The sequence below is a fragment of the Staurois parvus genome, unplaced genomic scaffold (genome assembly GCF_062004578.1).
Source record: "Staurois parvus isolate SC_StPar_1 unplaced genomic scaffold, SC_StPar_1.0 ptg000257l, whole genome shotgun sequence".
Classification (NCBI taxonomy): domain Eukaryota; kingdom Metazoa; phylum Chordata; class Amphibia; order Anura; family Ranidae; genus Staurois; species Staurois parvus.
The window spans coordinates 1,399,281-1,423,240 of NW_028318053.1; the positions used below are offsets into that span (position 1 = coordinate 1,399,281).

Genomic DNA, 23,960 nt, shown 5'->3' on the forward strand with positions numbered 1-23,960 from the left:
GATCGTCTACTGCTGCCGAAGACATGCGCAGTAGCGTCAACCCGGAAGTACGGTAAGGTTTCAGCACAGCACCCGGCGTATAAGACGACCCCCGACTTTGTAGACGATTTCCAGGGGTTAAAATGTCGTCTTATACGCCGGAAAATACGGTAACTTTGAGTTTACTATATATTTATTATAGCTGAAAGTAAAACATATCGTTTTTCTTCAAAATATTTGGTCTTTTTTTGTTTATAGCGTGAAAAATAAAAAAGCGCACAGGTGATCAAATACCACCAAAAGAAAGCTCTATTTGTGTGAAAAAAAGGACATAAATTTCATTTGGGAACAGCATTGCATGACTGCACAATTATCAGTTGAATTAGTGCAGCGCCGAGTAGCAAAAAGAGGCCTGGTCATTAAGGGGGGTAAATCCTCAGGAGCTCAAGTGGTTAAACCCCATCCTGAACATTCATGCAAGTAGAAGTCATCTCTCCTCTGATGTGTCAGAAATATTAACATAAATATAATTCCCAAAAAGATCTACAAGACCCTATGATCACCAACTTTACCATTTTTTACCTCAAATAATCTGTAAAAAAAGAATTGTTAATAGCTGCACATATCAGTTAAGTAGTAAACAATAGTATTAGGAGCGTTCTCTATTCAGATCATTCTCTTCTTTTGCTCACTCCTAATTTGTGCAAAATCTCCCAAACCTCTAAAAATGCAAATCTATAAACTCACTATTACTTAAAGATAACCTTGTTGTCAGAACATTCATGTCAACCAAATCTTTCCATAAGATTATATGCGCATTTAAAATATTTTAGACTTTTAATTTGCCTATAAAAGCCTCCCTTATGTAGACACCCAAAAGCCCTGAAGCTGCTGCTGGGTGCCACCATCTTAGATGTAGTGTCAATAGCCCCAGCAGACTTAGAGCTGTCACTCATGTGAAATTTTGTAGTATTACCCTTAACTTCTGCCATCACAGCTACATAAAAAGTAATGAGGAGAGGGGAGAGATGGAGGAATAATTAGACTTTTCCAGAAGGCGAGAGCTCTACTGATGTGCAATTAGGAGGTTGTGCAGTAGCCAAATTTTCTATCAGGTTCAAAGACATATTGCAAGTGAATAAAAATACATGGAAATGAAAAAACTCTTCAAGTAACCAATTAAAATACTTTCTTTTTCTTATGCTTTTTACCTGCATTTTTACAAGGTTTCTTTAAGATGAGTATAATAAAGAACTGAAAAATACTCTCGCAAACTTTTAGACTATGTGACACAAGTATCTCCAACACTATAGAATGCCCTAAATATGGTTATTTTTGTTAAAAACATAAAACATCAGTGGTCAAAATAACACAAATTAGCGAAAACTAAAAAAAAACTCATCAATAAAAGAAAAAAATTGAATGTATATCAATGCCACTTCACAAAATTCCTATGAAATATTTACCAACCAATCAAATATACATCATATTAAAAAAAGGCAAAAAAGAGGGTATTATATACTCAACAGAAGGAACTGCAATAACATTTGAAGAATAATACAAGACATTATAAAATTAAAGACCAACAGATTCCTTCAATTCTGTAAACCACAGGAAACAAAAAAATCCTAAAATATCTGAAGGATATTACACTAAGCTCACCACTGATAAAAAAACCCCCAAAAAAACTAATGTTACTAGTCAAGAAATTTACAAGACAGTTATGTCTTTCCTCAATGGGAAATCCCCTGGTCAATATGGGATAACCATAGAATATTTTGAAAAAAATTTAACACTTACTCATTCTTTAAATGGTCAACTACATTAGCAAAATCAGCAAAGATGCCTCCTGATACCCAGCGATGCTGGAGCTTCAGACCTATCTAGCACTTAAATAAGGACCTCAAGATATTCAATAAATAATACCACCAAGACTGAAATATACTTTACAAACTTTAATGCCTTCACAACAAGCAGGCTTCATGTTGGACAGTGAAACTTATGACAAGCCTTCCCTTTGGGATCGGATTGGTCAGGCTGGACTCCGTCCACTAAAACAGAGGCTGTCAGTGCATCTCTTCCCACTGCATTTCTGCATTTGAACTGAAATGTGAGCACTTGGGAAAACCCAAGTGCTCTCCCACTGGGCTTTTTGTAGTTTGGCAATAAAGTTCTAAGTTTTACTACAACCGGATTCTGCATCTTTACTGCCGCTGCACCACACTGCATCTCCCCACACATAGATAACCTAAGACATTCTAAGACGATTTTTCATAAGATTTATGTTTTAGAACTATACAATAGTGTAATATTTATTTATGAATAATTTATGTGACATCATTTTTTATACATATATTGAGGGTTGGTTATGACCGTGTATGGGAATACTCTTCATGTGTACATGTATACATTGTCTGCATCTTTGCAGATACATGCGTTTATTTATTTATTTTTTTAAATATATGCATGTGTGCTCAGGCTATGTGCAATATTGTAGATCTTTGAAACATCCACATTGAGTCTGGTACGGATTATATCCAAAGTTATAATTTGCCAAAAATCTTAACTGAGAACTGTCATGATCGCGGCGTCAGACCCCAGACCTTCTCACCAAATTCGTGACCGAAGGACTGGCCAATCAGAAATTGCGATGTGACGTGCGTAACAATGCCACACCCAGCTGCACCCTGCACAGCGATTTTCCAGCGAATGGACTACAATCTGTGCCTGCAGCCTGAATGCGCTTGTTACTGGGTCAGGTTAATCACACAATTAACCATTCACTGCCACCACCTCCTTTTTGGTACAGAGAAAGAGGAAACTCGGCTTCAGCTATGACACTATAATGGTCGATATAATCGTCTGTATAAAACGGTCATAACACAGGTCTTTTATACAGAGGGTTAAACAAAAAGTAGCGTCTCTTTAAAGGCAGGGATTCGTAAATTGCAATTAAAAGCTATAGAAACAGTTCAACACTTTCAGAAAGGAAGATTTATTACTAAAAGGTCAAACAGGGTGCAATAAAAATATTTACAAAAAAAAAGATGTAACTAAGATATATATATATATATATATATATATACAGTTGCAAGAAAAAGTATGTGAACCCCTTGGGATTACGTGGAGTTTTGCATGAATTGGGCATAAAATGTGCTTTGAACGTCATCTAAGTTGCAACAATAGAAGAACACAGTCTGCTGAACATAATACTACACAAACATTAGATGTTGCCATGGTTTAATTGCACATAACATGTAAACATTCACAGTGCAGGGTGGAAAATGTATTTGAACCTTTGGACTTAATAACTGGTTGACCCTCCTTTGACAGCAATAACCTCAACCAAACATTTCCTGTAGTTGCAGATCAGACCTGCACAACAATCTGGAGTAATTTTGGACCACTCCTCTTCACAAAACTGTTTCAGTGTAGCAATATTCTTGGGATGTCTGGTGTGAATCGCTCTCTTAAGGTCATGCCACAGCATTTCAATCGGGTTGAGGTCAGGACTCTGACTGGGCCACTCCAGAAGGCGTATTCTGTGCTGTTGCAGCCATTGTTTTGTTGAATTGTATGCTTTGGGTCATTGTCCTGTTGCATCACCCATCCTCTGCGGAGCTTCAGTTGGCGGACAGATGGTCGTACGTTTTCCTGCAAAATGTCTTGATAAACTCTGGAATTCATTTTCCCATCAATGACAATCCGTCCAGGCCCTGAGGCAGCAAAGCAGCCCCAAACCATGATGCTCCCTCCGCCATGTTTCACAGTGGGGATGAGGTTTTGATGTTGTTGTGCTGTGCCTTTTTTTCTCCACACATAGTGTTGTGTGTTCTTCCCAAACAACTCAATCTTGGTTTCATCTCTTCACAGTATATTTTGCCAGTAGTGCTGTGGAACATCCAGGTGCTCTTTTGCAAACTTCAAACGTGCCGCAATATTCTTTTTGGACAGCAATGGCTTCCTCCGTGGTGTCCTCCCATGTACTCCATTCTTGTTTAATGTTTTCCTTATTGTAGATGTGTCAACAAAAATGTTAGCATGTGCCAGAGATTTCTGTAGGTCTTTAGCTGACACTCTGGGATTCTTCTTTACCTCATGCAGCATTCTGCGCTGTGCTCTTGCAGTCATTTTTACAGGATGACCACGCCTAGGGAGAGTAGCAACAGTGCTAAACTTTCTCCATTTGTAGACAGTCTGTCTTACCGTGGACACATGAACATCAAGGCTTTTGGAGATACTTTTGTAACCCTTTCCAGCTTCATGCAAGTCAACAATTCTTGATCGTAGGTCTTCTGAGAGCTCTTTTCTGCGAGGCATGGTTCACATCAGACAGTGCTTCTTGAAACCAGTAAACCCAAAACAGGTGTGTGTTTTTTAAGGGCAGGACAGCTGTCAGCAACACATCCAATATCATCACACTGATTGGAGTCAAGGTTGGCTCACTCCTGGCTCCAATTAGCTCTGGGAGAAGTCATTAAGCTAGGGCCTCACATACTTTTTCCTCCCTGCACTGTGAATGTTTACATGTTATGTGCAATTAAACCATGGCAACATCTAATGTTTGTGTAGTATTATGTTCAGCAGACTGTGTTCTTTTATTGTTGTGACTTAGATGACATTCAGAGCACATTTTATGCCCAATTCATGCAAAACTCCACGTAATCCCAAGGGGTTCACATACTTTTTCTTGCAACTGTATATATATACACACAAAGAACCATAGCACAGCAAAGAGATATCAGAGAGAAAGGGAAGAGTAAAAGTACTTGCCCAAAGTCCTGGGTCAGCAGATCCAAGTTGCAGAGCAGAAGTGGGATTTGATCTCCATATGTTACGATGGAAAGATAGGAGATTATTATTATTATTATTATACAGTATTTATAAAGCTCCAATAGTTCGCTCAGCGCTGTACATTACAGAGGGGGACAGAACATGTGACAGAACAATACCAATACAATGCAAAACATGAGGGGATTGAGGGCCCTGCTCTTTCGAGCTTACAATCTAGGAGGGAGGGGATGGTGGCACAGGAGGAGATAGCTGTGGGGGGTGGAGTGGTAGGAAGAGTGGAGGAGGTCGGCAAGTTAGCAGGGGGTGGGGTAGGCTTCCCTGAAGAGATGGGTTTTCAGGGTGCGCCTAAAGGAGAGGAGAGTAGGTGATAATCTGATGGGTTGGGGCAGGGAGTTCCAGAGGATGGGTGACACCCTGGAGAAGTCCTGGAGGCGGGCATGGGAGGAGGAGACCAGGGAACTAGAGAGAAGGAGGTCTTGTGAGGAGCGGAGTGTGCGTGCTGGGCGGTACTTGGATATTAGGTCAGTGATGTACTTCGGGCCAGTATGGTGGACAGCTTTGTACGTCAGCGTTAGGATTTTGAATTTGATCTGTTGCGCAATCGGAAGCCAGTGGAGGGATTGGCAGAGGGGGGTGGCGGAGACGGAGCGGTTGGAAAGGTGAATGAGTCTGGCAGCCGTATTCAGGATCGACTGAAGCGGGGATAGCCAGCGGCGAGGCAGGCCAGTGAGGAGGGAGTTGCAGTAGACGAGTCGTGATATGATGAGGGAGTGGATGAGCTGTTTAGTGGTTTCTGAAGTTAGGAACGTGCGTATTTTGGCGATGTTGCGGAGGTGGAGTCTGCACGAGTTTGTTAAAGATTGGACTTGGGGCTGGAAGGATAGGTTGGAGTCCAGAATGACACCAAGTACTCTGGTCTGCGGGGCGGGTTTGATGGTAGCGTTGTTGGATGTGATAGAGAAGTCAATGGGGGGTGGTGTCCGGGCTGGGGGGAAGACAAGAAACTCGGTTTTGGAGAGGTTCAGTTTGAGGAAGTGGAGCGACATCCAGGAGATGTCTTCAACTTACTTCTTTAGGCCTGCTAGCCTGTTTTTTAAAGTCCCCCAGCAGGGGGGGGGGTGGCTCTGAGTAACTGACCAATACTCTGTTTAGGGAGGGATTGTCAGGCCGAACCCAAAATTAGAACCAGCATCTTTCATAATTCATATTCTGGCCTATAACTTCCCAGCTGCACAAGCGACAATCTCTCCGCGGGTATTTTATTATGCAGATAAGTCTAAGGATCATGTCTATATGAATTATGAAATTGTACGTTACACGGTGTACGAGTTCTATGTTTTGGCTCCCCTGATGATCTGAGGTGGACGAGTGACCCATCAAAATGTTCGTCTGCGCATTGGCCATCTGACGAGGTGCCCGGTTTTTATGTAAGTCTTCCATATTTCAAGATATGAAACATAGGGTGAAAACTGATTTTACCAGAAGTTATCTGATCCTGCCACCTACGCTGAGCTAGGTTTTATGAGGTTACAATTCTTTCAATTCCTGGGAGAGCTGCCTTATCTCCTTATGAGGTGTGAAATGTTATAGCTTCTGGGACAGTGAGTCTCCAATTCTCTTAGGACAGCTGAGTTATCCTGGCCTAGGTGAGAAAGGCTACACTTTCACAGACTGCTAAGCACCGAACTAGGTGCCTTGGCCTGCCATTGACCCATAACCATTACACACACATCTGGCACTGTGCCTCTCAGGAAGGGAGGGGGAAGGAGGAGGATGAGGGTGAAATGGATACCCTTAGCAAGATGGAGTCTGAAACCAAAATGGTTGAACCGCGTCCATCTCGGATGCGCGCATTTGTGACAAGAACCAAACGCAAATATTATACTCACAAAAGTACAGGTGATGTAGCACTAGGATCAGATCCAGTAGTGGGATGATGTCCACTACTCAAATTGGACTGGCCACAACAGTCACTCAAATTGGCAAATATATCATATGAATTCAGATGTCCTTGATATTTTCCAAGAATATTACTCCAAGCTGTAAAACCAAAACATACGGCCCTCACTTCAACAATAATAGGGTAGATAAAATATCTGATTATTTGAATATCACTTAATTGGCCACTCTTCCACCTGAGGATTAGTCACCCCCTTAATGCTCCTTTTTCAGAGGAGGAACTATTATTTACTATTAAACAATCCTCCACTGGCAAGGCTTCAGTCTCAGATGGCCTCACAAATAGATTTTATAAACAATGTCGACCTGAACTAGCTCTTTTTCTAGTGAAATCATGCAATGCAACATCAACAGAATGTGCCTTCCCCATCTGTATTTAGAGATACATTTCTCAATCATTTCCAAAAAAGTGTGAAAAGTTACTGTAGTTATCATCCCACTTTGCTTTTAAATGAATATATTAATGTAAATCCCAAAATGCTGTGCAACCATCTGAAACCCTTGCTTCCATCTCTTATACATTCCAATCAGGTGGGGTTTGTATCATATAGGGACAATACATCTGATCAGTCATGCCAAGAAAAATAAGGTCCCACTCTGCCTATTATCTATCAACACTAGAAAAGCTTTCAATAGGGTAGATTCTGACTTTTTTAGATTGACTTTCATGAACCTCAGTCTTGTGAAATTCATATCTAAAATTTCCGCCCTATATACAGTACCTGTCAAGGTCCTACCTTTTCCCTGAGGTTATGTTACTCCATGTGCTGGCGTCCATCTTGGATTCTGCTGTGCATGGTGGGAATCCTTTTATGTCTTCAGGTCTCTGAGGTCCACCCCCCAGAGGGGCGTGGCTGATGACATATAAGCCTGTGGCCCACACATGCTCTTTGCACTTGTGTCTTGTGTCTTTGTGTTGCTATTACTCTGTTCTGACTCTCGTGACTCTCCTGGTATCTGATTCGGCTTGTGACTTGACTATTCTTTGTATTCTCCTTTGATCTGACCCTCTGTTGCTGAACCCGGCTCGTGACCTGTGATTCTCGTCTGCTGTCCTGTACTGTTTTGTCCTGTTGTTGTTGACCCCGGCCTGTCTGACTACTCTTTTGTCTCTTCCACCAGCTACACGCCATTGGCGGCGGCCATTACCGCAGCTGAGGTGTCTCGGGGGCCGTGACCTGGTTCCTGGCTGCGTCAAGTCCATCCCCACCATCAGGGGCCCTGGTGAAGGGCAGCCTGGGACTTAGACTCCGCGCCCTGAGGGACTTCGGTCTGTGGGTGGTGGTTGTCGTCAGCCAGTGCGTTACATTGTTAGGCCTGCCTGTCCGTTCCTCGGCTCCTGCCCTGACAGTACCTTCCCTCATGCTAAAGTCAGGACATAAAGCTTTCTCTCTTCTAGCTTCACAATTGCAAATGGGACCTGCCAGGGTTGTTCACTTTCTCTACTTTCTATGTTCTCACATTGGAACACCTGACAACTATCCTTAGGATTAATCTATATATCCAAAGCCTTAAGCTTGGGCTGGAGGAATATAAGCTTGCTTTATATGCTGATGAATTTTTATGATGTGTGACCACTCTAGAAACAGGCCTTCCTGACATACTTACGGAATCCAAAACACTTGGAACCCTGAGTAACTTCAAAGTTAATCTTTATATATCTAAACTTCTCAATATCTCCCTCCCTGCTCAAACTGACTCCCTACAAAATATCTTTTTATTCAAATGGCAAGAAATATCTCTAAAATACCTAGACTTTCAATTACCTAACTATCCTAATCTATTTAAGCCAAATTACAAAAGCTTCAACAGTTTATCAATAGCTTTATTTGACATCACAACCGACTTTGAGTTTGGCCCTCTACTTCAATGTTACAAAAAGAGGATGGCTAAACTGGCCTTCCAGATCTTACCTTATATCACAGAGCAGCTCTGTTAACCTGCGTACTAGATTAAACAATGATAAACAATGGGTCTCTTTTCAAATGGTTATTTATCCAAAAGATACTTGAGTACAAGCATTAAGCTTGTGTAAGCCGTGTACCCGGGTGGGCTCCCCAGGATACAGTGAAGTCACGAACGAGGAAGGCAACCCCAAAACCAGGTTTTGCCACAACAGAATTTTACTTAGATGTGGCAAATAAACACAACCACAAATGCTGGGAACATACAATACATTTACATACACCCAGCTCAAAGGCTGAGACCCTTGTGCTGCACAGCACGGCGCCTTCTGATGGATGACGGTAGAAAGCGAAGTAATTTACCTACTGGCGGGCACAAATAACCTGCCACACCTTACCTGTTATTACCCTAAAAGAGCAAGAATCAGTATATGGGTGTATGGTATGGGCTAGCCTGCGGTGCAGCACAACAGCTTACAATCTTACACAAATCTACAGTATTCCCCCTCCCATAACTGGTCCTATAGCATGTGGCTGAGTACTCCTTCTGAGCAAAATGCCAGTCTGGCTTGCGTTTGTAGGATTTTATCAGCTCTCCAATGTGAAATGTCACTTTAAGTTGTGGAGTCCTTCCAATGATCAGTAACAACACTTGTGGCCTGACACAAACAGAGACCCTAACTAACTAACTATAGGCCTGTCTCAGTCTCTGGAGGCGCCAACACTGAAATGAGGTGCTTGCACGATCTTACCGACCCGGGTCTGCCTTGCATCCGCTGGTGACTCAGAACAGAACAAATGTCTCTCCAACAAGCATGCAATCTCATCAGTCTTCCTGGCAACGATCTTCCTTTCTCTGAACATGATCAGCGTCTTGAACACCATCAGCTTCACTAGCTGCAGTTCTCACACCAGGATGCCAACGGATTCTCTGCTCACATGGCTCTTTTCCTTCCCCATCATCAAAACATGGCTGCAGTCTCTCTTCCTGTTCACTGAGCTCTCATGTGTAAAACCCCACCCCTTCCTGAATATATAAATATCTATGCAGTCTGAGGCTGTGTTAGAAAAACAGTGACATCTTGTGGCTAAATCGCAGAATGTCAGTAAAACATTTCAAAACATTTAATTCACAATGGGAGCTGTTTCCCCATCTCACACTTGTACCATGCTTTGTTAATTCCCCCCAATTTGTTCAGAACTTACAAAAATAAATCAGAAACACAATTTTTTTTCCTTCTGTTTTCCAACCACAATGTTCTTCCCCTTTCACCTTTTTTAGCATATACATAGCAACACACTAAAACCAACATTTCAATTTTACTCTCTGCTTCAAAATATCCTGACACTATTGATGTTGCAATGACCTATCATTTTTAAATGTTGGTAATCTGAAAATGCAGAATAACTCCTTGAAAATGTTCTACCTGTTTTATATCTTTGTATCTCTACATCTATATTTCTATAAATCTTAAATAAAAATGTGTATTAAAAACAGATCCAGTAGTCAGTTTATCACATCAGGATTCAAATAGCAATATAAGTCACATTTTACTTTTCCTTCATATTCCCAAGTTAGAATTTAAGGTGCCTTCAGGTACTATGAAATTGTTTCCTGTGTTCTCATAATTAAAGTGTTTCTAAACCCACAACAGGAAAATCAGTCTGTATATGCAGTAAAGCATGCTTATTATATTCACTGTTGAACCTAAGGGGTTAATCCTCTGCATTGTGTAAAAAGGCTGTTTGATCCTTTCTTCTCTAATCCTCCCCTTCTTCTGCAGTCACCAATCCATCTGCTGATAGTGCAGAACCCTAGAAGGCACTCTGCACATGCTCACCAGTGTGTGTACTGCTAGAGAGTTATTTTTTTTTCTGGGAGGGTGCATGTGATTGGCACAGGGGCCAATCAGCACTGTCCAGACAGAGGGTCAGGGGTCATGCAGACTGATAGGATAGTGAGAGGAGAATGAAAACTCCTACTACAAGCTTTAACCAGTGCTCAGCAGGACACTGACAGAAGTCACAAGACTGCTATATATTGCTGATGAGAAAAGATATTAAGCAGTTTACATTTACTAAAATAATTGCATTTCCATGTTCAGTGTACTGTGGGAGACCAGATACAGTGAATGCAGGGCCCAGGTTTATTAACACTTTAAATACTGACTTCAGCAATGCTTTGAAAATTGGGTCAACATAATCACATACTTTGGAACTGTCCTGAAATATTACTAATATATCTTCTTTCTAATTACAGGTTTTCACATATCGCATAAAGTGACTACATTTGTGCCAGAGAGCTGTCTTTTGATTGTGCTTGGTCTGCTTCTAGGTGGAATAGTATGGGCCGCAGATCACATTGCTTCTTTTACACTAACACCAACAGTATTCTTCTTTTACCTATTGCCACCTATTGTACTAGATGCTGGATACTTCATGCCAAACAGGCTTTTCTTTGGAAATCTTGGAACTATTCTTCTTTATGCTGTAATAGGAACAGTCTGGAATGCTGCCACAACTGGACTATCACTGTATGGTGTTTACCTAACAGGAATAATGGGTAAGCTGAATTTTCTTTGTTTTCTTACTGTTATATTTCTAAGTGCATTCTGTGTTGGGTAATTCTGTAAGGCAATTCTAGCCAAAGATCTGTTAGGTAATAAGAAAAAAATATGTTAATTTGGACATTTAAAGAAGTCTTACATAAAATAAAGGGTTGTTGTATAATGACTGGCAGGGGACTGCTGACTGAAGTGAAGAAGGTGGGACAAACAGACACAGACAGATTAAAGCATTACTACACTGCATCTGAGCAGCACAAACCATATACACTATTTAAATAATTTTAATACTCAAAGCAAAAGCCCCCATCCATTCATGTCTCCATGCTTTATTTTGCTGAGAAATCACTTTTTTGGCTGTGGCCTTCTTGTAAGGGCAGATGATTCATATAGCATTTACTTCCTGGAATCCATTTGCCTTTAGCAAGCATACAGGCAGGAGGGTGTGCTTAACCATAAAACAAGACAAAGGGTGCACCAGCCTAGTGTATTATATTTAAAACATGTATATATTATTTAAAAGTGGTAAGTATTATATTCACATGACAGCAATTTTCACAAGCCCAGCGTACAAAAAAAGCTCAGTCCAATCCACGACTCATCATGTCACTCGACAGGGCAGATAGGACCTCCAATAGGCTGACGCGTTTCAGGGACTAGCTTCTTCCTTAGAGCCAACAAGACTGTTGCTTACACCTTATCTTATATACATGGTGCTATGACTGTTGGGCACATGTTGCCAACCCTCCCAGTGGGTGGGACATGCCACGGTTATTATAATTAGAGATGAGCGAATCGAACATGGCGAAGTGGAATGCGTTTCAAATAATGCGCGAATCGAAATTTTCCAAAAATGGCGGTGACATGTGTGGCGACGGAGCGGGGATCTCTGGGAAGGCGCGCAGACAAGGCGCGCTGACCCATAATGCATTCATTCATGACATGTGATTGCATTAGCCAATCAGCAGCCAGCCAGCCAGCACTGTGTAATGGTCGAGCTATAAATTGCGGCCATCTTAGAATTCTCCATTAGCCTCCGGTCATTCAAGAGAGACAGACCTCTCTGTATTAGGGACAGAGTTAGGGCCAAAGAGACTTTAGGGCCACAGAATCGTTACTTAGGGACACAGAATTGTTACTCAGGGACACAGAATTGTTACTCAGGGACACAGAACTGTTACTCAGGGACACAGAATTGTTACTCAGGGACAGACACAGAATTGTTACTGAGGGACACAGAATTGTTACTGAGGGACACAGAATTGTTACTCAGGGACAGACACAGAATTGTTACTGAGGGACACAGAATTGTTACTCAGGGACACAGAATTGTTACTGAGGAACACAGAATTGTTACTGAGGGACACAGAATTGTTACTGAGGGACACAGAATTGTTACTCAGGGACACAGAACTGTTACTCAGGGACACAGAATTGTTACTCAGGGACACAGAACTGTTACTCAGGGACACAGAATTGTTACTCAGGGACAGACACAGAATTGTTACTGAGGGACACAGAATTGTTACTCAGGGACAGACACAGAATTGTTACTCAGGGACACAGAATCGTTACTCAGGGACACAGAATCGTTGAATTAAAGAGTATGTCAGACAACACGCAGAGGAGTGGCAGAGGAGGCAATGTTTCAGGAGCGAGCAGACGTGGCAGCAGAGGAAGGGGTCGAGGCAGCACTAGTCGCAGCCAGAGGCCAGTGCTCCCGGTGTCATCCAGCGGTCGTGTCTCCACCAACAACCCTGCCGTCATCGATTGGTTGGCTCGGTCGTCTTCCTCTTCCCAGGTCACCTCTGACACCTACAGCCAACGGTCGGTGGGTACGTCAGACACAACCGTTAGTTGGCATGGCCCGGGAGCAAGCCCACTGAAATCACGTGTCCTCGACCTGCCCCTGTCCTTTGGTGTTCCCTCACCAAGCGAAGTATCGCATGCTGTGGGCTCAGCCCCACTGTACAGTGAGGAAGAGCTAACAGAGGGCGGTCAGGAACGGGGGGAGACATCCGCCTCTTCAGCAGCCAGGCGAGGAGAGTGGCTCGGTAGCCGGTCTAGAGACAGGTCTGTCTCCTGACCCACACGCAGCCGAGGGGGCTAGTAGTGAGGCGGAGACCCTAATTGATGATGATGAGGCTGATCGCACTTGGCAGCCTCGTCGTCATCAGGCTATTGCTTCCGCATCATCAGGAGAAGAGGGTGCCAGCTTGGCAGCGAGCAAAACAGTCGGTGGGTTGCCCAGGAGGCAGCAGGGTCGCAGCAGTGTCAGTGGAGGCAAACGGCCACGGAGTAGAGCACCAGCTCCACTGCAGCCTACCACCACGGCCAGTAGTGGTGCCGGTGTGCACGGAGGAAGTAGCAGTCAGCCAGTGAGGAGTAGCGGGGGCAAAGTTTCCTACTCGGCGGTGTGGCAATTTTTTGTCAAGCCGCCCGAGGAAGTAAACGTAGCCGTATGTCGACTATGTGGCCAGAAAGTCAAGCGTGGCCAGGGGGCCCATGTTGGGCCAGGTCCAGAGTGTGTCATGGGTCCCTGTACGGCCTCCCATTGCTGCTGTCTCCATCGCCACACTCTGCCATGTGCCACTTTCAGGTCTCCTCACACTGCTGGTGGGTTCCATTTTGTCATAGGGTTCTGGCAGATTACGGGCCTCCCATTGCTGCTGCCAGGCCCGTAATCTGCCATGGGCCCCTGTACCGCCTCCTCATGCTGCTGCCAGGCCCGTAATCTGTCATGGGTCCCTGTACAGCCTCCCATTGCTGCTGTCTCCATCGCCACACTCTGCCATGTGCCACTTTCAGGTCTCCTCACACTGCTGGTGGGTTCCATTTTGTCATAGGGTGCTGGCAGATTACGGGCCTCCCATTGCTGCTGCCAGGCCCGTAATCTGCCATGGGCCCCCGTACCGCCTCCTCATGCTGCTGCCAGGTCCAGAGTCTCTCATGGGTCCCTGTACGGCCTCCCATTGCTGCTGTCTCCATCGCCACACTCTGCCATGTGCCACTTTCAGGTCTCTTCACACTGCTGGTGTGTTCCATTTTGTCATAGGGTGCTGGCAGATTACGGGCCTCCCATTGCTGCTGCCAGGCCCGTAATCTGCCATGGGCCCCCGTACCGACTCCTCATGCTGTGACGTTGCTACAAGGTGGAATTCAACCCTACATATGTTAGACCGCCTTTACGAACAGCGAAAGGCCATCACCGATTTCCTGATGTTACAAGCGGATAAAGGTACTCCCCTGTGTAACTTAGATGTCAGCCATTGGCAGCTCATGCGTGACACCTGCCGCTTGCTCAGACCCTTTGAGGAGGCCACGCTATTCGTGAGTCGGCAGGACTATGGGATGAACGACGTCATTCCTCTGTTGCACGTCCTGGAACAAATGCTGTTAACAATGGCTGGTCAGGGTGCGGTAGACGTGGCGCACAGATCTCAACGCCACATGACCCCTGTGGGGGCAGGACAGGAAGAAGAGGAGGAGGTAGAGGAGGACATTGGAGCTCAGGAATTATTGAGTGAAATGGGTGGTTTTTCCACTCAGCGGACAGGAGTGGAGGAGCAGGAGCATCTGGTAGAGGAGGAGGAGGAGGAGACAGAGGACCCAGACGCACCGTGGCAGTATGCTGTGGAGATGGAGGCAGGGAGTCCCTCGCATTCCTTGGCACAAATGGCCCATAGCATGCTCGGTTGCTTGCGTAGCGACAGCCGAATAATAACCATCAGACAGAGGCATGACTTTTGGCTGTCCACCTTGTTGGACCCTCGCTACCGTTCAAAAATGGTGGCCTTTTTCACACCTGCTGAGAGGGAGGCCAAAATAACGTACTATAAAAACCACCTATGTAGTCAGTTGGTCTCTGCCTTTCTCCGCCAACGTCCATCCTCAGACACTGTGGGCCCTGTGCGCTCGCGTTCCGCTGCCATGGCAGCAAGGGAGGGGTGGGGTGGTAGGAGCAGTGGCAGCTCCACCAGCAGCGGCTGCCTCAGTCTGCAGTCGATGATGAGTAGCTTTCTTCACCAGCGCAGTGAGGAAACTACTAACCAGCCGCAGCAGCAGCAGCATCAGGTGGACCTGGAGCAGGTCCTCAAACAACAGGCTCGGGCCTACTTGGACAGCACCCTGCCAACCGAGGTAGACAATCCCCTTGACTACTGGGCAACGAAACTTGACCTTTGGCCCCAACTAGCTGAATTTGCCCTTGAAAGGCTGTCATGCCCGGCCAGTAGCGTGGCATCGGAGCGCGTGTTTAGTGCGGCAGGAGGTATTGTAACTCCGCGGAGGACACGACTGTCCACCCAAAGTGTGGAGAGACTCACGTTTGTGAAAATGAATCAGGCGTGGATTAGTCTGGATTTCAAACCACCAGTTCCTGACACAACTGACTAAATCCGCCATGAATCATGCCCCAAACATGTTATTATTTTTAACATAGGCCTCTGTATGGCCTTCAATTTAAGCTGCTTACGCTTCGCCACTCTGCCATGGGCCCCTATACCGCCTCCTCATGCTGCTGCCAGGTCCAGAGTGTGTCATGGGTCCCTGTACGGCCTCCCATTGCTGCTGTCTCCATCGCCACACTCTGCCATGTGCCACTTTCAGGTCTCCTCACACTGCTGGTGGGTTCCATTTTGTCATAGGGTGCTGGCAGATTACGGGCCTCCCATTGCTGCTGCCAGGCCCGTAATCTGCCATGGGCCCCCGTACCGCCTCCTCATGCTGCTGCCAGGTCCAGAGTGTCTCATGGGTCCCTGTACGGCCTCCCATTGCTGCTGTCTCCATCGCCACACTCTGCCATGTGCCACTTTCAGGTCTCCTCACACTGCTGGTGGGTTCCATTTTGTCATAGGGTGCTGGCAGATTACGGGCTTCCCATTGCTGCTGCCAGGCCCGTAATCTGCCATGGGCCCCCGTACCGACTCCTCATGCTGCTGCCAGGCCCGTAATCTGTCATGGGCCCCTGTACCGCCTCCTCATGCTGCTGCCAGGTCCAGAGTGTCTCATGGGTCCCTGTACGGCCTCCCATTGCTGCTGTCTCCATCGCCACACTCAGCCATGTGCCACTTTCAGGTCTCCTCACACTGCTGGTGGGTTCCATTTTGTCATAGGGTGCTGGCAGATTACGGGCCTCCCATTGCTGCTGCCAGGCCCGTAATCTGCCATGGGCCCTCGTCCTGCCTCCTCATGCTGCTGCCAGGTCCAGAGTGTCTCATGGGTCCCTGTACGGCCTCCCATTGCTGCTGTCTCCATCGCCACACTCTGCCATGTGCCACTTTCAGGTCTCCTCACACTGCTGGTGGGTTCCATTTTGTCATAGGGTGCTGGCAGATTACGGGCCTCCCATTGCTGCTGCCAGGCCCGTAATCTGCCATGGGCCCCCGTACTGCCTCCTCATGCTGCTGCCAGGTCCAGAGTGTGTCATGGGTCCCTGTACGGCCTCCCATTGCTGCTGTCTCCATCGCCACACTCTGCCATGTGCCACTTTCAGGTCTCCTCACACTGCTGGTGGGTTCCATTTTGTCATAGGGTGCTGGCAGATTACGGGCCTCCCATTGCTGCTGCCAGGCCCGTAATCTGCCATGGGCCCCCGTACCGCCTCCTCATGCTGCTGCCAGGTCCAGAGTGTCTCATGGGTCCCTGTACGGCCTCCCATTGCTGCTGTCTCCATCGCCACACTCTGCCATGTGCCACTTTCAGGTCTCCTCACACTGCTGGTGGGTTCCATTTTGTCATAGGGTGCTGGCAGATTACGGGCCTCCCATTGCTGCTGCCAGGCCCGTAATCTGCCATGGGCCCCCGTACCGCCTCCTCATGCTGCTGCCAGGTCCAGAGTGTCTCATGGGTCCCTGTACGGCCTCCCATTGCTGCTGTCTCCATCGCCACACTCTGCCATGTGCCACTTTCAGGTCTCCTCACACTGCTGGTGGGTTCCATTTTGTCATAGGGTGCTGGCAGATTACGGGCCTCCCATTGCTGCTGCCAGGCCCGTAATCTGCCATGGGCCCCCGTACCGACTCCTCATGCTGCTGCCAGGCCCGTAATCTGTCATGGGCCCCTGTACCGCCTCCTCATGCTGCTGCCAGGTCCAGAGTGTCTCATGGGTCCCTGTACGGCCTCCCATTGCTGCTGTCTCCATCGCCACACTCTGCCATGTGCCACTTTCAGGTCTCCTCACACTGCTGGTGGGTTCCATTTTGTCATAGGGTGCTGGCAGATTACGGGCCTCCCATTGCTGCTGCCAGGCCCGTAATCTGCCATGGGCCCCCGTACCGACTCCTCATGCTGCTGCCAGGCCCGTAATCTGTCATGGGCCCCTGTACCGCCTCCTCATGCTGCTGCCAGGTCCAGAGTGTCTCATGGGTCCCTGTACGGCCTCCCATTGCTGCTGTCTCCATCGCCACACTCTGCCATGTGCCACTTTCAGGTCTCCTCACACTGCTGGTGGGTTTCATTTTGTCATAGGGTGCTGGCAGATTACGGGCCTCCCATTGCTGCTGCCAGGCCCGTAATCTGCCATGGGCCCCCGTACCGACTCCTCATGCTGCTGCCAGGCCCGTAATCTGTCATGGGCCCCTGTACCGCCTCCTCATGCTGCTGCCAGGTCCAGAGTGTCTCATGGGTCCCTGTACGGCCTCCCATTGCTGCTGTCTCCATCGCCACACTCTGCCATGTGCCACTTTCAGGTCTCCTCACACTGCTGGTGGGTTCCATTTTGTCATAGGGTGCTGTATGGCCTCCCATTGCTGCTGCCTCCACCGCCACACTGTGGCTCCACACTCTGGTTTTGGCCCCGTGACTGCCCAAATGAGTGAAGTGTGCGGTGATTCTAAGATCGACGGCACTCATCTGCATGTCATACTGACTGACAGTATTATTTCTCTTCCCCAGCAGACTCCAAGGGCATTTAAATTAAGGGTACAGTGTTCTGCACTAATATAAAGGCTCTCTGAAGCCTAGAAACACCCTTTTTATAAGTTAATTTCGCAGCGAATATATTCGCCTCAAATCAAATTTATTCCTCGAATTCGCCGAATCAGCCGAATCGAATTTTTGAATACTTCGCTCATCTCTAATTATAATACCAAAAGACATCTTTTGTACATCAACCAAATTGGTTATAAGAAGCACTGTATATGATCCCTAACATCAAACTTATTATTTATATCGTATAGATGTGCAGGTAAGAACTTAAAGATAGATAATGTGTATAAAGCCACATGTGGACACAATATACTTCAGTGCAATTATACTAATGAAGCAATCCCTCCTCCAATATTATGCTGCTGCTGACACTACATATGTTCCCACATATACAGATAAACTTCAACAAACAGTTCTGCGCCACTAGCCAGAGTGAGCTGTAGACTACCTGCAGACAGAGGGCTAGAGGAGACTTTGCCAGTCCCAGATAAGGAGCCTGTGTGCGCAGACACACTGCAGGGGAAGACATGTTGTGACGTAACGCATAGGGTGGGCCGATGATGTCAAGCCATCTTGTGAGTGACCAAAGAACGCTGGACTTGGAAAGTGAATACAGACACTGCAGTGTCCCAGTCGTGCACTTCTTATGATACGCTGTATAAAAAATAGGAGGATTGATCTAGATTAGATTGTGGAGGAGATAAGAGGCTGGAGAGAAAAAGGAAATCACACCTCCCTGGGTTATAAGGGAAAAGCGCTATTTGACCTAAATACATATAGGCCAAATACAGGAGGTGAGAGTATATATGTGTGTTGGTGGAGGAGGAATGCACAGGGCTGATTTTCAACAGGCAGGAATGTGCATGAATATCTATCTATGAGAATATATTGACTTTTTAAACAATGAGGACTTTGCATAATTCATTTGAATTTGTATTTGAATAGTCACTTGAGAGTGAAATATTGCAAGATGACTAAATTGTATATGTGATATCTGCACATTGGTTGTAACATGCACTTTATAAGGAGGGTTTGCACAAATGATATGCAATATATAAGTTTTTAACACTGTCCATAGCACATGAGTAAAACCACATGTGGCAGCAGAATCCACATTAAATACCCCAAACATCATACAAGTAGAAGATGCTGATCAAAGTTATTATTATTATTATAAGACTTGTTTTACCCAGTAGTGTATTTTGGTTTTGTGCTGCCCTAGGCAAGACTAAAATCGGCACCCCCCAGCATCTAAATGTGCCCCACCCCTTCTTGTTTAAGGTCCACCCCTTTCTCTTTAAGCCCCACCTCTTCCTGTTAGAGCTCCACCTCTTATTTTATTCCATTATCAGTGTCATTTGGAGGAATAGTGCCCCATTACTGGTGTCAGTGGGAGGAATAGTGCCCATCATTGGTGTCAGTGGGAGAAATAGTGTCCCATCATTGGTGTCAGTGGGAGGAATAGTGTCCCATCATTGGTAACAATGGGAGGAATAGTGCCCAGTCATTGGTATCAGTGGGAGGAATAGTGTCCCATCATTGGTGTCAGTGGGAGGAATAGTGCCCCGTCATTGGTGTCAGTGGGCAAAATAATGTCCCGTCATTGGCGTCAGTGGAAGGAATAGTGCACTGTCATTGGTGTCAGTGGGAGGAATAATGCACTTTCATTGGTATCAGTGGGAGGAATAGTGCCCTATCATTGGTGTCAGTGGGAGGAATAGTGCACTGTCATCTTTGTGAGTGGGAGGAATAGTGCCACATCATTGGTGTCAATGGGAGGAATAGTGCCCCATCATTGGTGTCAGTGACACCAATGATGGGGGACTATTCCTCTCACACTGACACTAATGATAGGGCATTATTCCTCCCACTGACACCAATGATGTTTACATTGCTGACCCCTCCTCCAGCCCCGGCTCACTCCCTCTCTCATCCACAGCCAGCATACTTGGCTGCAGCAGCACCGTCTGCACTCCCCAGATCCCAGTTGCACAGCACAGACACTTACCAGCTGTCAGCTGTCTTCCTTGTCCAGCCACTCACCTCCTCTTGACCAGCTCCGGCCGCTCCCTCGCTCTGATCAGCTTCCTTGTGCTGCCGCTCAGCTCCTCCTCTCTGCTTGTATGCTTTCCCTGGGCTATAGATCCTGTGGCGAATCACTGGAGAGGAGGAGGAGCTTGCAGAGGGAGGAACAGGCTGCCATAGGCTGCCCAGTGATCCCGGGGTGTGGCCAGATAAGAGTGGCGGGTTGGCATGTCACCCAGAAGGAAAATTTCTGCCCACATCATGTTGTCATCTGTGATCTATGCTCATCCACCCAGGAAATGAGGACACCAGATACCCTCTCTACCCCTCCTCCAGCAGTGCCTTCGTGGACTGGATTGAAGTGGGACACAGGCAAGATACATAACATCCCCTGTCCTAAGTGTCACTTCTGTGGGTGGGGGGGGGCGGCGGCGACTGCCACCCCCCTGAAAAGTGACGCCCTAGGCAAACTCCTTGTTTGCCTTGTGGCAAATGTGCCCCTGGCTTTACCCACTTCTCCCGTGATAATTCCTTTAAGATGTATTGCCCATGTTGGCCCCTGAGCTTCATTTTATTCACTCCATGGTTCTCCTGTCATCAGCTGGAACGCACGCCTATACCGCTAACCCGAAAGTGCGGGTTCTCTGTGATTTCCAGCAAGTGCGCCACAATCTGGCTGCGCTTTGCAGATGTAGCTAGCTCTAGTGGTGAGGAAGGGGGCTCTAATATGTGTTACTCTGCCATTTGCAGAGCCCTTTCTCTTTAAAAACCATGCTTCAAGGACTGTTCCAGTCTCAGCCCTTCAGTAATGCGCTCCAGCGTGGAACGCATAAACAACTTGAGAGCTGATGCGTTTACTGGCTGAAGTCCCAAGTGGCCAGAGGTGAACATGACATTCTCTATATCCCATAAGGCAGTGACACAATGTAAATTTACCATGACTACATAAAATCATCTGGCAATTGTAACAAGAGGCAGAGTGCCGGAGCTAACATAGTAACAGAAGGATGAAAAAATAGTATTGAAATAAAGTAGAATCTGATCTTATAATATACATATTATGCTAAATTATTAGACCCAAGGGCTTTCATGTAAGCATTTCTATTTATGTGGGTCATGGGGACTTTGTACAAATTTATTATTACTAATCAGTGCAGTTTAAGACCAATTTGAGCAGATTTGTCTGAACAACACTAAAACTGATATAAAAAAATGTATGTATCATATAAAACTTTATGAATAACCCAAATTGTAGAGAAGAAGCATATAGGAAACAATTGCCTGCATCACATGTAGGGTCCTGATATAATCTGTGCACACATTCATATATATTTAAAAAAAAAGTAAATAAAAACACATGTACCTACAAAGATGCAGACAATGTATACATGTACATATGAAGAGTATTCCCATACACTGTCATAACCAACCCTCAATATATGTATAAAAGCTGATGTCACATAAAAAAATTATTAATAAATAAATATACTATTGTATAGTTCTAAAAACTTTGTCACTGTAAACTTTCCAATACTGATGATTACTACTGTAAACTGAAAATTATTATTAGTGTTCTATTCAGACATAAATCTGTGCAACCGTCTTAGAAAGGTTTAGCTTATCTATGTGTGGGGAGGTGCAGTGTGGTGCAGCGGCAGTAAAGATACAGAGTCCGGTTGTAGCAAAACTTAGAACTTTAATGCCAAACTAAAAACAGCCCAGCGGGAGAGCACTTGGGAAAAACACTCACAGTTCAGTTCAAATGCAGAAATGCAGCGGGAAGAGATGCACTGACAGCCTCTGTTTCAGAGGACTGAGTCCGGCCTGGCCGATCCGATCCCAAAGGAAGACTTCCTTGAGGATGGCGAATCCTTAGCTTGTCCCTACTTGTCATGAACCTTTCCCTCCCGTTAGTCACTTTCCCTGTCAGATGGTGTCTCTCTCCTTACTCTACCCACTTCACAAAAATGCATGCCAAAAACCAGTGACAGGAACTTATAAAGGCTCTTCTAACCAAAGATGGCTGCCAGGATGCAGCGTAACCAATCAGGAACGCTGCTCCATGACCTAGGAAACCACAGTGAACCCAGGTTTTTCTTGACTTCTTCTCCAGGCTGTGGTACCACTCGGTTGGTACCACCTGCAGTGGAGAAAACAGACTGCATCTGTCTACACATGTCTTGTTCATTTTGATATACAGAAACATAGCAAAGCTTTCTTGGTGACAGTCTTTTGCACTTATTGTGCTGTCCATGGGCCACTTTGACCAATTAGTTTAGTTTGAAGAGGCAATCAATCCATTGGATCCTCAATAGTGTTTCCAAGAACAGTGCATTTATTGTCCAGGTACTGTAAGACTGATATCTCTCAAAGATGTTCACAAAATGGATAGCACATAAAGTTTTCAGTTTACAAAGATTAGAAACAATACACTTCTAGAGAAAGCAAACATTGATTATAACAAAAAACCCACAAATAAAAAAACTCCATTTTGCACAAGGGAGGAGAGGATATTTCCCAATGGGCATACAGATTTGCCCACCCCATTTACAACTAAAAATAAAAAGGTTTTGTCTGGACTCCCACTTTTGGCATTACAAAATAATAGCAATCAAGCAGTTAAATGTTAAATCTACATTTTGTGGTGCGCTTAACAATAAAATTTTTTTAATAAACCTAACTTTCCTGGTGCATCTTGGCAGCATGCAATGGGTTGTGGCCAGACCCCCACAACTTGACTGGTTAACTATAAATCAAGATAGATCTGGCTGAAGAGAGAAAGGCCTGTATGAAAAACAGTTTCTGTCAAAACTGTATCCACAGAAAGAGCCAAAAGTCTGTCTGATGCTGTCACCTCCAATGGTGGATGCATCATTAATGCGACTGGTAAGACACATCACCCTGCCAATGGTGGATGAAGTTACATTCAAGGACGCTCTAGACTGAAAATTACATCTAGATCTAAAGCAATCTTATGTAGCATTTGGAGGTACCTGCAGACCAGCAATAACATTAGCAGTGGTAGGCATGGTGATATAGAGTTGGATGAATAACATTAAAAAAGCCCTTCTGGAGGAAGTGGAGAGAGATAAGGTAGTAACAGCTTTGCAAGAACTGAAATTGGCTAGGGACTTTGTGGTGGCAGCATCAATAGATGTCACTAGGTGTTCTGCAAGAACCTTATCTGCAAGGAGGACATTTTCACTTAAGCCATGGTCAGTGGACCCCTCCTCAAAATCAAAATCAAATTGGTGCAAGTTACCATACGATGGCTCCAATATGTTTGGGAATAAGCTGGATTCAGCCATCTAGAGAGTGACCGGTAGCAGATCAGGGCTGACACCATTTGAAAAATATATAAGAGTCAGAGAGGTCCAGCAATACAGGTGACAACTCCCAGATAGATGCAAATAAACAAAACGGGAAAAGATTACAAAGGAACTAGAGAGGTATCCAGTCTGTCTTCATTGTTGAAGCTTATAAAATCGAAGGCACTTGTCTTGGGAGAAAAATAGGAGTCCTTTTGAGGGTGTGTCTGTCCAGGGGGTGCCTGTGGGAGCAAGAGTGAAGCTTTTCACACACACACCTGGCTGCAAAATATATATATATTTTTTTGTTTTAGTAAAACATAAATAAATAAACAATCGATGTGCACCCAGTGCTAGATTACAAAAAAAACTCAACAAGCACTTAAAGTTGGAGTCATTCAAGAAGGAGAGCCTCCAGTCAACTGTGTTATCTATACATGTTCCAGATTTCCTTTCTCAAGCAGTGGGATGGAATATCTCTGTGCCAACAAATACACATT

General features: G+C 45.5%; 1 protein-coding gene across 1 annotated transcript in view; it reads left to right on the forward strand.

The window, feature by feature from the left end:
• Window positions 1-23,960, forward strand: part of SLC9A3 (solute carrier family 9 member A3) — a 442,722-nt gene that overhangs the window by 189,767 nt on the left and 228,995 nt on the right. Inside the window, 1 exon segment of the mRNA XM_089681031.1 lies at window positions 10,897-11,199. Within this exon segment, the coding sequence (XP_089537157.1) occupies window positions 10,897-11,199 (303 nt within the window).